We start from the raw sequence: 15376 nt of genomic DNA on the forward strand, positions 1-15376 counted from the left end.
TCAAGTATGTTGTCCGTTGTATCCCCTTCATTATTCTCCATCTTGACGAGAACTACTGATGGTTGATGCAGATACTACAGTAAATGGGACTCATTGGACCCAGTTTATGGCAAGGGATTCATACGACTTAAGATCACTAATAAACCCTTACGCTGGGCATACACTGTCAGACCGACAGACCTTTTATCTGACACCCAGCGGATACACTGGACATATGGTGATATTTCAGCGTATGACCTCAATATGTGGGCTCCTCCCCTGTGACTGAACGGGAGATGTCTGCTGGACAGGCACGGCTGCGAATTAACATCCAGATGCGGCCGGCCAATTGTCGCATCTCTCAGACATGTCACGTGAGGACACAGTACAATTATCTGGCGGATCACCCAGATCAGTGTATAATGCATTAGATCTACATCTCTGATCAGCTGTCTTCCACCAGCAAGCATGTTCTGTGCTGCTACAACACTCAAATACTCTACCCCAGCCTTCAAACCTGTACACACCCTCTGCGTACTCCCGCCCGTAGCGCTCTCAGTGGGACTACCTCCCACCCAAACGCTCTCACCAATGCACCTACACTGCTTATTCCTTTGTATATGCAGACCGCCATTCCTGCCCCAGGATTCAGGTTACATGTATCTATTGTAATGCATAGAATGTTTGAAGTGGTCATAGTAAACACTAAGGGGCCAGTCTATCCTGAATGATTGCAGTTTAACACTTTTTAGACAGTAAGGGGGGAATTCAATTGTTCTTCGCCCTAACTGCCACAGGATGGCGCCCAACGGAGCAATTCGATTGCTGCTCCGTTGGTGCGCCCAATGCATCCAGGGGGACACATTTCAGCTCATAGCTTCCTGAGGTGCGAGTTGAAATGTGCGAAAACTACGTGGTTTGGGTTTGAGCGCCCTAACCTGGACTTTAGATGGGTTTAGCTGCTTTGCGTGGCTAAATTGGGTACTAATGGGCGCGCATACGGGGCATGCATGCCCAGCCGGGGGGGGGGCAGTTGAGTAGCTCCAGTGGACGACCATTACGTTTGGGCGCCCACAAAACAATTTCATCTCCTCTGAGTGGTATAAAGTGTGTATAGGGTAACATGAATGTGTTTACCTGCGCAGGTCTGATCTTTGTGGTGGACAGCAACGATCGGGAGAGGGTGAATGAAGCCCGGGAGGAGCTGATGAGAATGTTGGCGGAAGACGAGCTCCGAGATGCTGTTTTGCTGGTCTTTGCTAACAAACAGGTAGGCGATCGGTCGTCACTGTCCTCACAGCAGGGACACAGGCCTAGCAAGTAGTCTGCGGCAGATTCAGAACCCTGCAACTAACTCCTTTGTCACTTCTTCCAGGACCTGCCCAATGCAATGAATGCTGCAGAAATCACAGACAAGTTAGGACTGCACTCCCTCCGCCACAGAAACTGGTACATTCAGGCCACCTGCGCCACTAGTGGAGATGGGCTCTATGAAGGACTGGACTGGTTGTCCAATCAGCTCCGGAACCAGAAATGAAACCACAAATCATAATCATTGGGTTTTTTTTTTTGGGCTTTGTTTTTGTCCCTGTCCCACCTCCTCCTCTTCATGCCTTCCTCCTCCCTCTTCGCTTCTCTCTAACGTGGCAAACTGTTCTACTTTGCGGTATTGAGTGCCGGAACCAGTACATTATTATATTTTTCTCACAGTATGTATTGCGCCATGCTGTAAATGTGGCAGAGCCTGAATACAGTTGGGTATCTTATTTAATGTAAATAGTTTTTGTTTTTTTGTTTCCAATGAGGCAACTTCTGGTACTCCTATGCAATATTCCCTTTTTTTTTTTTCATTTTAAAATCAGATCAACATGTAGTACTGGAAAGGAGGGTTAGATTCATGCGTGTTTTAGGCTGCGGTATTCACCATTACATTTTCTATTTAAACAATCAGTGGAATCCTTTGCCAGTTTACCGCCACAAGCTGACGTTGCGCATCAGGCTTTCCTCTAGTGGCCGCACAGATAGCAGCGTTGTTCAGCCATGTTGCTGCCTGGGGTGTCCCAAGCGTGGTAGCCCCCTTCCACATTGCTCTTAGAGGGTCAGCAGGGTGGGCCGTCTTTAAAACGCACAACAGTATGACCTCATTGGCGCTGGAGAGGATCGTGTAACACTTAAGGGGTTAATCTCAGTGCTCCATTTCTCTGCATGGTTAGAGAACAGCTCCAGCTAATTGCTATGCTGCTGGATCTGTCTGCATTTTGCAGCTTATGTGCTAATGTTTGTGATCGAGTGACGACTATTAGAAATCTATTTCATGTATGTCTAAACAAAGCCACGGGAGTTCGTAAAGCGGGCAATACGTTTTGTTGCGTCACACTGGAACTATTTGTTTTTTTTTTTGGGGGGGGGGGATTCTTTTTATGCCTGGTTATGTTATGGGGGGTTTGGTCCTTGCAGATCTTGCTGTGCTATTGATGCTGTGCTGATGTCCCGGTTTTGTTTTTTTATGTACTTATTTAAAGAATTCATTACTGTCACATATATACAGTGAAGGCAGCCGTCCAGTTTCCAGGTAACGATGAATCAGTGAAATCGGGGAGACCTGAGTGATGTCACCCCTTCCGGCTGATTTGATTGGTTAGGTTCTCATGGAAATTGGTGTTGTGTAGAGAATGTCTGTCACTGCTGTGTGTATTTGGCAGTTACAGTGTATTCTTCACTTAAAGTATTTGGTTTATTTGCATTAGTTTTGGTACATTAAAGCCAGTTAGAGGGGGAGATGCACCAATTGTACCGCCTGTTTTCCTCTGTACCAACTTTTAAGCAGCCACCCCACTACCAAAGTAGTATTGGTGAGCGTTTATAAGTTCCACCTGGTTATCCAGTCCGGGCGTTTCTGGGGTTACTGGACGAAGACACAAGAAGCATCCATGTTGCACATTAATCTATCCATTTTCTTCCTGCATCCGGAACCTCTCCGCTCTTGGTGGTGGCGGCTCATTGCTTGAGTAACACGGGGTACGTCCCTTCTCCCGGACTAGGCGACAGCAGCCCTAAATGTCTGTGCCTGATGCCTAGCAATTCACACGCAATCATTCCATTGCAGAGCGCAGACCCCTCTCTGAAATCATTCCCCGGCGGCATGCCTCGTGCTGCAAGGCTCAGATTTGCCATTTGATAATGAAAACTATTCTTATTTTATTCTTATTTCTGATCAACACTGAAAAGCCGGAGCTGTTGGAACTTGGAACCGTAAGGACCCGTCTGAGCTGGTTCATCTAGTGATGTGGAATCTTGCTTTCAGTAAACCAATTGTAATCAACTGTTTTGTAAACTTGTTTTCATTTGGACAAACAAGCACTGTAATTACAGCTATTAGAATAAAATTCCATCTATTTCACATCCGGCTGCCTGTTTGTGTAATGTACGTTTTCTTGCATCAGGTAAATCCAGTTTTTGAACATATAAAGTATATACATGTGTATATAATATCTACGGGGCTATTAAGCTTTCATTCTCTGCATCAGGTGGTGTGATAGGAGAGTGTCTCTGTTACAGGCACACAGTGACCGACAGCCAGACAGGCTTGCAGATACTGTGTGTTCTTACACGGGGTGGGACTAGCGGTGTCACTGCAAGTCTTCACCTGTATTCGCTTCCATTATGGCACGGTCCTCAAAATGTGCTTTCCGCTGTCTGTAATGGACTGGATGGTAGTGACTTTCAAAGTATATTTTGGGTATTAATGATACTGTAAATATCTATTATATGCACTAATCATGCAGTGGTTCTCAAACTCGCCCCTTGAGGCACCCAAACAGTCAAGGTTTTAAGGATATCCATCCTTGAGCACAGATGGTTAAGTCGAATTAACTGAGGTAGTAATTAAGCCACATGTGCTCACGCATGGATATCCTGAAAACCTGGACTGCTAGTGTTCCTTAAGGCAGAGGTTCCCAAACTCTTTCCTCAAGGCACCCCAACGGTCCTGGTTTTAAATGTATCCATGCTTGGCCACAGGTGACTGAATTAGCAACTTAGTCAATTTGATTTTAACCATCTGTGCTGAGCCATGGCTATGCCTAAATCCTGGACTGTTGGGCTGCCTTGAGGACCGCGTTTGGGAACCTCTGCCTTAAGGACTGCTTTTGGGAACCACTGTGCTAATGGATGGCCAGATCATATAGAGCAAAGGTTCCCAAATAAAGTCCTCGGTGCACCCAAACAGTCCATGCTTGAGCACAGGTGACTTAATAATATCCCAGTCCACTTGATTTTATCTGTGCTCAACCATGGATAGGCTTAAAACCTGGACTGTTGGGGTGCTTTGAGGATGGAGTTTGGGGACCACTGACATAGAGGACAATAATTACATTCCTGAAATGCTACAAAATACACTGAATGTCCTGTGCCAGCTCCTGGGTTCTTGGATGTATCAGTCCTTTAAAAGAGTGGAGTTTCCCATAGCAACCAATCTGCTGCTGCTTAGCATTTATCAAGTGGTCTCCAGAATGATAGGAGAGCTGGGTAGGTTGCTATGGGCTACTTGTCCGCTCTTTAGAAAAGTTTAATATCTCTCCCTTAATTACCAGTTTCCATACTCGGATTCCTACTGGGAGTAACTGCTTTGTGGTGAGTTGGATCTACAGCTCAATGGCCGGCTGGTGTCTCGTCAAACAAAAAGGGATGATGGAAATAAGGCTGTGGGTGGTGTCGGCAGGGCGGGTACTTCCTGCTGTGTACTGGTGGCCGATACATGAAGCCTTCTGCTAGGATGTGGATATGTCACTCCTGTAATGCCTAAGCAGGGTGGACGGGGGTCAGCTTTTGCTGGGTCTCGGCCACTGGACTTGGTATTTGTTGTCCATGCTTACTATTGTTTTGGCAGATCTGTCTGTAGGCTATATGGTGTCACTGAAGCCTTGTGGGTAATTCTAGGCCAGATTGTATGTGAGGAACCAGGAGGTTATCTGGGTGCAGTATGGCTGACCGGCGGTCTACTTACCGACACCGGGATCCCGGCAGCATACCGTCGCCGGGATCCCGGCGGGGAGGGGCGAGTGCAACAAGCCCCTTGCGGGCTCGGTGGTGACCTGCGGTCGCCACGGGTTCTATTCCCACTCTATGGGTGTCGTGGACACCCACGAGTGGAAATAGTCCCTGTTGGTTGGCATGCCGACCATCGGGATGGTGGAGGAGATCATGTGACTGTCGTTCACATGAATACCACCCGGTTATCTTGGGGGTAAGCAAGCTTTGGATGTCCTTTGTCACTGAACAACAGGAAACCATTTTCCCCATTAACCACCTGTAAAAGAGCCTTTGTGAGTGAGACATATGTGACAATACTGCCCTGAGGAAGCTCAATAGGAGTGAAATGCGCATAGGCTTGTGCTATGTGTTCCCGAATTACTATTAATATTTAAATGTACAAATGTTGCACTACATGCTTTGAGACCTATACCATATAACTGGGAGCTATTGTACCAATGTTATAGAGAGAACGCTTGCACGGTTGCATCTTATACTTAAGCTGAACGCTATTTCAGTGTTGTGGATCACGCTGTCATTTAGACTCAACACGAGAGAGAGCAGGGGATTTATATAATTTACAGTGTAGTACATATACATACACGGACTTACTGATTGTGTTGGATCATATACAGGGTTATTATCTCCATGTGTTCATGCAGGCTATAATACACCTGCACACATACAACTAAGTATAGTTAACGCTATTTAAGAACTGCTATCGCTTATAAGCACAGATAGCGGGTATAAAGCGCTACCGTGTGTTACCAAAATTTATACAATCCAATACAGCAAGGCAGATAGCTAACCACTGCGTACTAATATCATACAGGAGATATTAACATATTTTCTCTGTTATACTCATCCCTGTATATTTAGTATCTGTTTATATTAAGAATGATGTACCACCAGTACGAACAGCAGATATAAAGCACTACTGTGATTTCAACTTAATACAGTGCAGCAAGACAGTCCATTATTGTCTAATGACATTATACAGGAGATATCAACTTATCTTCTCCACATACTTACTGAATTTCTCTGACGTCCTAGTGTATGCTGGGAACTCCGTAAGGACCATGGGGAATAGACGGGCTCCGCAGGAGACTGGGCACTCTTAAAAGAAAGATTAGGTACTATATCTGGTGTGCACTGGCTCCTCCCTCTATGCCCCTCCTCCAGACCTCAGTTAGTATCTGTGCCTGGCCAGAGCTGGATGCACCTAGTGGGCTCTCCTGAGCTTACTAGAAAAGAAAGTATATTTTAGGTTTTTTATTTTCAGTGAGATCTGCTGGCAACAGACTCACTGCTACGTGGGACTGAGGGGAGAGAAGCGAACCTACCTGCTTGCAGCTAGCTTGTGCTTCTTAGGCTACTGGACACCATTAGCTCCAGAGGGATCGAACACAGGGCCGACCTCGATCGTCCGTTCCCGGAGCCGCGCCGCCATCCCCCTTGCAGAGCCAGAAGACTGAAGATAAAGATGAAAAACGGCGGCTGAAGACTCCTGTCTTCATTAAGGTAGCGCACAGCACTGCAGCTGTGCGCCATTGCTCCCATAGCACACCACACACTCCGGTCACTGTTGGGTGCAGGGCGCTGGGGGGGGGGCGCCCTGGGCAGCAATTAGTTTACCTTTTGGCACAAATAGCACATAATACAGTGTATAACACTGTATATGTGCAAAACCCCCCGCCATTAACATAAAAAGCGGGAGAAGCCCGCTGCTGAAGGGGCGGGGCTATCTTCCTCAGCACAGCAAGCGCCATTTTCTCTTCACAGCTCCGCTGGAAGGACGCTCCCCAGGCTCTCCCCTGCAGTATCCAGTACAACAAGGGTAAAAAAGAGGGGGGGGGCACATAAATGTAGGCGCAAATTGGTCTTAATAAGCAGCTATTGGGAAAAATCACTCTGTATAGTGAAAATCCCTGTGGTGTGTGCTGGCATACTCTCTCTCTCCCCAAAGGACTTTGTGGGGTCCTGTCCTCAGTCAGAGCATTCCCTGTGTGTGTGCGGTGTGTCGGTACGGCTGTGTCGACATGATTGATGTGGAGGGCTACGTGGAGGCGGAGCAGGAGCCGATAAGTGTGATGTCGCCCCCTACGGGGCCGACACCGGAGTGGATGGATATGTGGAAGGTATTAACCGACAGTGTCAACTCTTTACATAAAAGGTTTGATGATGTAACAGCCTTGGGACAGCCGGCATCTCAGCCCGCGCCTGCCCAGGCGTCTCAGGGGCTCAAAAACGCCCGCTAGCTCAGATGGCAGACAGATGTCGACACGGAGTCTGACTCCAGTGTAGACGAGGATGAGACAAATGTACAGTCCACAAGGGCCATCCGATGCATGATTACGGCAATGAAAAATGTGTTGCACATTTCTGACATTAACCCAGTTCCCACTAAAAAGGGTATTATGTTTGGGGAGAAAAAGCAGCCAGTGACTTTTCCCCCATCTGATGAATTAAATGAATCGTGTGAAGAAGCGTGGTGTTCCCCTGATAAGAAACTAGTGATTTCTAAGAGGTTACGGATGGCGTACCCTTTCCCGCCAACGGATAGGTTACGCTGGGAGACATCCCCTAGGGTGGACAAGGCGCTCACACGATTATCTAAAAGGGTGGCACTGCCGTCTCAGGATACGGCCGCCCTAAAGGAGCCTGCAGATAGAAAGCAGGAGGCTATCCTGAAGTCTGTATATACACACTCGGGTACTATACTGAGACCTGCTATTGCTTCAGCATGGATGTGTAGTGCTGCAGCAGCATGGTCTGATACCCTGTCAGACAACATTGATACCCTCGACAGGGATGCTATTTTGCTAACCATAGAGCATATAAAGGACGTTGTCTTGTATATGAGGGATGCACAGAGGGACATTTGCCGGCTGGCATCTAGAATTAATGCAATGTCCATTTCTGCCAGGAGAGTATTATGGACTCGGCAGTGGACAGGTGATGCTGATTCTAAAAGGCACATGGAGGTTTTGCCTTATAAGGGTGAGGAATTGTTTGGGGACGGTCTCTCGGACCTCGTATCCACAGCAACAGCTGGGAAGTCGACTTTTTTACCTCAGGTTTCCTCACAGCCTAAGAAAGCACCGTATTATCAAGTACAGTCCTTTCGGCCTCAGAAAGGCAAGCGGGTCAGAGGCGCATCCTTTCTGCCCAGAGGCAGGGGTAGAGGGAAAAAGCTGCACCAGACAGCCAGTTACCAGGAACAAAAATCCTCCCCTGCTTCCACTAAGTCCACCGCATGACGCTGGGGCTCCACAGGTGGAGCCAGGTGCGGTGGGGGCGTGTCTCCGGAACTTCAGCGACCAGTGGGTTCGCTCACAGGTGGATCTCTGGGTTCTACAAGTGGTATCTCAGGGATACATGCTGGAGTTCGAGGCGACTCCCCCTCGCCGTTACCTCAAATCAGCCTTGCCAGCGGCTCCCAGGGAAAGGGAGGTAGTGCTGGCGGCTATTCATAAGCTGTACCTTCAGCAGGTGATAATCAAGGTTCCCCTCCTTCAACAGGGACGGGGTTATTATTCCACAATGTTTGTGGTACCGACACCAGACAGTTCGGTGAGACCCATTCTAAATTTGAAATCCTTGAACACTTATGTAAGGAAGTTCAAGTTCAAAATGGAATCGCTCCTGGCGGTTATTGCAAGCCTGGACGAGGGGGATTACATGGTATCCCTGGACATCAAGGATGCTTACCTGCATGTCCCCATTTACAATTCTCACCAGGAGTACCTCAGATTTGTGGTACAGGATTGCCGCTGCCGTTTGGACTCTCCACGGCACCGAGGGTATTTACCAAGGTTATGGCGGAAATGATGATACTCCTTCGAAAAAAGGGAGTTTTAATTATCCCATACTTGGACGATCTCCTAATAAAGGCACGATCCAAGGAACAGTTGTTAGTGGGAGTAGCACTATCTCAGGAAGTGCTGAGCCAGCACGGTTGGATTCTGAATATCCCAAAGTCACAGCTGGTCCCCACGACACGTCTAATGTTCCTGGGAATGATTCTGGACACGGCCCAGAAAAAAGTGTTTCTCCCGGAGGAGAAAGCCAGGGAGTTGTCTTCTCTAGTCAGGACCTCCTAAAACCAAAACAGGTATCGGTGCATCACTGCACGCGAGTCCTGGGAAAGATGGTAGCTTCTTACGAAGCAATTCCATTCGGCAGATTCCATGCCAGAATCTTTCAGTGGAACCTGTTGGACAAGTGGTCCGGATCGCATCTTCAGATGCATCGTTTAATAACCCTGTCTCCACGAACCAGGGTGTCTCTTCTGTGGTGGCTGAACAGTGCTCATCTTCTGGAGGGCCGCAGATTCGGCATACAGGACTGGGTCCTGGTGACCACGGATGCCAGCCTACGAGGCTGGGGGGCAGTCACAAAGGGAAGAAATTTCCAGGGACTATGGTCAAGTCAGGAGACTGCCCTTCACATAAATATTCTGGAACTAAGGGCCATTTACAATGCCCTAAGTCAAGCAAAATCCCTGCTCCTACACCAGCCGGTGCTGATCCAGTCAGACAACATCACGGCAGTCGCCCATGTGAATCGACAGGGCGGCACAAGAAGCAGGACGGCGATGGCAGAAGCCACAAAAATTCTCCGATGGGCGGAGAATCATGTACTAGCACTGTCAGCAGTGTTCATCCCGGGAGTGGACAACTGGGAAGCAGACTTTCTCAGCAGGCACGACCTCCACCCGGGAGAGTGGGGACTTCATCCAGAAGTCTTCCAAATGATTGTAAATCAATGGGGTCGTCCACAGGTGGACATGATGGCGTCCCGCCTAAACAAAAAACTAGAGAAGTATTGCGCCAGGTCAAGAGACCCTCAGGCGATAGCGGTGGACGCCCTAGTGACACCGTGGGTGTACCGGTCAGTGTATGTATTCCCTCCTCTACCTCTCATACCAAAGGTACTGAGAATAATAAGAAAGCGAGGAGTAAACACAATTCTCGTGGTTCCGGATTGGCCAAGAAGAGCGTGGTACCCGGAACTTCAAGAGATGATCTCAGAGGACCCTTGGTCCCTGCCGCTCAGACAGGACCTGCTACAGCAGGGCCCCTGTCTGTTCCAAGACTTACCGCGGCTGCGTTTGACGGCATGGCGGTTGAACGCCGGATCCTGAAGGAAAAGGGCATTCCGGAGGAAGTCATTCCTACGCTTATTAAAGCCAGGAAAGATGTTACGGCAAAACATTATCACCGCATATGGCGGAAATATGTTGCATGGTGCGAGGCCAAAAAGGCCCCAACAGAGGAATTTCAACTGGGTCGATTTCTGCATTTCCTGCAAGCAGGAGTGAATATGGGCCTAAAACTAGGCTCCATTAAAGTACAGATCTCGGCTCTGTCGATTTTCTTTCAAAAGGAACTAGCTTCAGTACCTGAAGTTCAGACATTTGTGAAAGGAGTGCTGCATATTCAGCCCCCATTTGTGCCTCCTGTGGCACCGTGGGATCTCAACGTGATGTTGAATTTCTTAAAATCACATTGGTTTGAGCCACTAAAAACCGTGGATCTGAAATATCTCACGTGGAAAGTGGTCATGTTATTGGCCCTGGCATCAGCCAGGCGAGTGTCAGAATTGGCGGCTTTATCATGTAAAAGCCCTTATCTGATTTTTCATATGGATAGGGCAGAATTGAGGGCTCGTCCCCAGTTTCTCCCTAAGGTGGTGTCAGCGTTTCACCTGAACCAGCCTATTGTGGTGCCTGCGGCTACTAAGGATTTGGAGGACTCCAAGTTGCTAGACGTTGTCAGGGCCCTGAAAATATGTTTCCAGGACGGCTGGAGTCAGAAAATCTGACTCGCTGTTTATCCTATATGCACCCAACAAGCTGGGTGCTCCTGCTTCTAAGCAGACTATTGCTCGTTCAGCTTGCACATACTGTGGCAGGCCTGCCACAGCCTAAATCTGTCAATGCCCATTCCACAAGGAAGGTGGGCTCATCTTGGGCGGCTGCCCGAGGGGTCTCGGCTTTACAACTTTGCCGAGCAGCTACTTGGTCAGGGGCAAACACGTTTGCAAAATTCTATAAATTTGATACCCTGGCTGAGGAGGACCTGGAGTTCTCTCATTCGGTGCTGCAGAGTCATCCGCACTCTCCCGCCCGTTTGGGAGCTTTGGTATAATCCCCATGGTCCTTACGGAGTTCCCAGCATCCACTAGGACGTTAGAGAAATTAAGAATTTACTTACCGGTAATTCTGTTTCTCGTAGTCCGTAGTGGATGCTGGGCGCCCATCCCAAGTGCGGTCTATCTGCAATACTTGTACATAGTTATTGTTAACCCATCTGTTGAGAGGCTCCATCGTTTCATACTGTTAACTGTGTTTCATATCACGAGTTGTTCGGTGTGATTGGTGTGGCTGGTATGAGTCTTACCCGGGATTCAAAATCCTTCCTTATTGTGTACGCTCGTCCGGGCACAGTACCTAACTGAGGCTTGGAGGAGGGTCATAGTGGGAGGAGCCAGTGCACACCAGGTAGTCTAAGATCTTTCTAGAGTGCCCAGCCTCCTTCGGAGCCCGCTATTCCCCATGGTCCTTACGGAGTTCCCAGCATCCACTACGGACTACGAGAAACAGAATTACCGGTAAGTAAATTCTTAATTTCTCTATCGTCCTAGTGGATGCTGGGGTTCCTGAAAGGACCATGGGGAATAGCGGCTCCGCAGGAGACAGGGCACAAAAAGTAAAGCTTTAGGATCAGGTGGTGTGCACTGGCTCCTCCCCCTATAACCCTCCTCCAAGCCTCAGTTAGATTTTTGTGCCCGGCCGAGAAGGGTGCAATCTAGGTGGCTCTCCTAAAGAGCTGCTTAGAAAAGTTTAGCTTAGGTTTTTTATTTTACAGTGAGTCCTGCTGGCAACAGGATCACTGCAACGAGGGACTTAGGGGAGAAGAAGTGAACTCACCTGCGTGCAGGATGGATTGGCTACTGGACATTAGCTCCAGAGGGACAATCACAGGTACAGCCTGGATGGTCACCGGAGCCTCGCCGCCGGCCCCCTTGCAGATGCTGAAACGAGAAGAGGTCCAGAATCGGCGGCAGAAGACTCCTCAGTCTTCTTAAGGTAGCGCACAGCACTGCAGCTGTGCGCCATTTTCCTCTCAGCACACTTCACACGGCAGTCACTGAGGGTGCAGGGCACTGGGAGGGGGGCGGCCTGGGAGGCAAATGAAAACCTCTTTTGGCTAAAAATACCTCACATATAGCCTCCGGGGGCTATATGGAGATATTTAACCCCTGCCAGAATCCGTTAAGAGCGGGAGACGAGGCCGCCGAAAAAGGGGCGGGCCTATCTCCTCAGCACACAGCGCCATTTTCCCTCACAGAAAGGCTGGAGGGAAGGCTCCCAGGCTCTCCCCTGCACTGCACTACAGAAACAGGGTTAAAACAGAGAGGGGGGGCACTAATTTGGCGTTAGAAATATATAAAAAAGATGCTATAAGGGAAAACACTTATATAAGGTTGTCCCTATATAATTATAGCGTTTTTGGTGTGTGCTGGCAAACTCTCCCTCTGTCTCTCCAAAGGGCTAGTAGGTCCTGTCCTCTATCAGAGCATTCCCTGTGTGTGTGCTGTGTGTCGGTACGTGTGTGTCGACATGTATGAGGACGATGTTGGTGAGGAGGCGGAGCAATTGCCTGTAATGGTGATGTCACTCTCTAGGGAGTCGACACCGGAATGGATGGCTTATTTAGGGAATTACGTGATAATGTCAACACGCGCCAAGATCGGTTGACGACATGAGACGGCCGACAAACAATTAGTACCGGTCCAGACGTCTCAAAAACACCGTCAGGGGTTTTAAAACGCCCGTTTACTTTAGTCGGTCGACACAGACAGGGACACTGAATCCAGTGTCGACGGTGAATAAACAAACGTATTCCTTATTAGGGCCACACGTTAAGGGCAATGAAGGAGGTGTTACATATTTCTGATACTACAAGTACCACAAAAGAGGGTATTATGTGGGATTGGAAAAAACTACCGTAGTTTTTCCTGAATCAGATAAATTAAATGAAGTGTGTGATGATGCGTGGGTTCCCCCCGATAGAAAATATGGGCGGTATACCCTTTCCCGCCAGAAGTTAGGGCGCGTTGGGAAACACCCCTTAGGGTGGATAAGGCGCTCACACGCTTATCAGAACAAGTGGCGGTACCGTCTATAGATAGGGCCGTCCTCAAGGAGCCAGCTGACAGGAGGCTGGAAAAATATCATAAAAAGTATATACACACATACTGGTGTTATACTGCGACCAGCGATCGCCTCAGCCTGGATGTGCAGAGCTGGGGTGGCTTGGTCGGATTCCCTGACTAAAAATATTGATACCCTTGACAGGGACAGTATTTTATTGACTATAGAGCATTTAAAGGATGTATTTCTATATATGCGAGATGCACAGAGGGATATTTGCACTCTGGCATCAAGAGTAAGTGCGATGTCCATATCTGCCAGAAGATGTTTATGGACACGACAGTGGTCAGGTGATGCAGATTCCAAACGGCACAAAGGTGTATTGCCGTATAAAGGAAGAGGAGTTATTTGGGGTCGGTCCATCGGACCTGGTGGCCACGGCAACTGCTGGAAAATCCACCGTTTTTACCCTAAGTCACATCTCTGCAGAAAAAGACACCGTCTTTTCAGCTTCAGTCCTTTCGTCCCTATAAGAGTCATATCTGCCCAGGGATAGAGGAAAGGGAAGAAGACTGCAGCAGGCAGCCCATTCCCAGGAACAGAAGCGTTCCACCGCTTCTGACAAGCTCTCAGCATGACGCTGAGACCGTACAGGACCCCTGGATCCTACAAGTAGTATCCCAGGGGTACAGTTTGGAATGTCGAGACGTTTCCCCTGCGCAGGCTCCTGAAGTCTGCTTTACCAAGGTCTCCCTCCGACAAGGAGGCAGTATGGGAAAAAATTCACGAGCTGTATTCCCAGCAGGTGATAATTAAATTACCCCTCCTACAACAAGAAAAGGGGTATTATTCCACACTATATTGTGGTACTGAAGCCAGAAGGCTAGGTGAGACCTATTCTAAATCTAAAAAAATTTGAACACTTACAAAGGTTCAAATCAAGATGGAGTCACTCAGAGCAGTGATAACGAACCGGGAAGAAGGGGACTATCTGGTGTCTCGAGACATCAGGGATGCTTACCTCCATGTCCCAAATTTGCCCTTATCACTAAGGGTACCTCAGGTTCGTGGTACAGAACTGTCACTATCAGTTTCAGACGCTGCCGTTTGGATTGTCTACGGCACCCCGGGTCTTTACCAAGGTAATGGCCGAAATGATGGTTCTTCTTCGAAGAAAAGGCGTCTTAATTATCCCTTACTTGGACGATCTCCTGATAAGGGCAAAGTCCAGGGAACAGTTGGAGGTCGGAGTAGCACTATCTCGGATACTGTTACAACAGCAGGGGTGGATTCTAAATATTCCAAAATCGCAGCTGATCCCGACAACAAGTCTCCTGTGCTTAGGGATGATTCTGGACACAGTCCAGAAAAAGGTGTTTCTCCCGGAAGAGAAAGCCAGGGAGTTATCCGAGCTAGTCAGGAACCTCCTAAAATCAGTGCATCATTGCACAAGGGCCATGGTAAAAAAAATGGTGACTTCCTTCGTAGCAATTCCAGTCGGCAGATTTCATGCAAGAACTTTTCAGTGGGATCTGCTGGACAAATGGTCCGGATCGCATCTTCAGATGCATCAGCGGATAACCCTATATCCAAGGACAAGGGTGTCTCTCCTGTGGTGGTTACAGAGTGCTCATCTTCTAGAGGGCCGCAGATTCGGCATTCAGTTTTGGATGTTGGTGACCACGGAGGCCAGCCCGAGAGGCTGGGGAGCAGTCACACAAGGAAAAAATTTCCAGGGAGTGTGATCAAGTCTGGAGATTTTTCTCCACATAAATATAGCTAAGGGTAAATTTATAATGCTCTAAGCTTAGCAAGACCTCTGCTTCAAGGTCAGCCGGTATTGATCCAGTGGGATAAAACATCACGGCAGTCGCCCACGTAAATAGACAGGGCGGCACAAGAAGCAGGAGGGCAGTGGCAAAAACTGCAAGGACTTTTCGCTGGGCGGAAAATCATGTGATAGCACTGTCAGCAGTGTTTCATTCCGGGAATGGAAACTGGGAAGCAGACTTCCTCAGTAGGCACGACCTCCACCCGGCAGAGTGGGAACTTCATGGGGAAGTTTTCCACATAATTGTAAACCGTTGGGAATTACCAAAGGTGGACATGATGGCGTCCCGTCTGAACAAAAAACGGGACAGGTATTGCGCCAGGTTAAGAGACCCTCAGGCAATAGCTGTGGACGTTCTGGTAACACCGTGGGTG

General features: G+C 48.4%; 1 protein-coding gene across 1 annotated transcript in view; it reads left to right on the forward strand.

Moving 5' to 3' along the window:
- Window positions 1-3379, forward strand: part of ARF1 (ADP ribosylation factor 1) — a 44596-nt gene extending 41217 nt beyond the window's left edge. The window contains exons 4-5 of the mRNA XM_063924530.1: window positions 1125-1249; window positions 1355-3379. Coding sequence (XP_063780600.1) covers window positions 1125-1249; window positions 1355-1516 — 287 coding nt within the window. The 3' untranslated portion in view covers window positions 1517-3379. The remainder of the gene's footprint in view (window positions 1-1124; window positions 1250-1354) is intronic.
- The last annotated feature ends 11997 nt before the right edge of the window (window positions 3380-15376 follow it).

This window comes from Pseudophryne corroboree, chromosome 5 (genome assembly GCF_028390025.1).
Source record: "Pseudophryne corroboree isolate aPseCor3 chromosome 5, aPseCor3.hap2, whole genome shotgun sequence".
NCBI classification, from domain to species: domain Eukaryota; kingdom Metazoa; phylum Chordata; class Amphibia; order Anura; family Myobatrachidae; genus Pseudophryne; species Pseudophryne corroboree.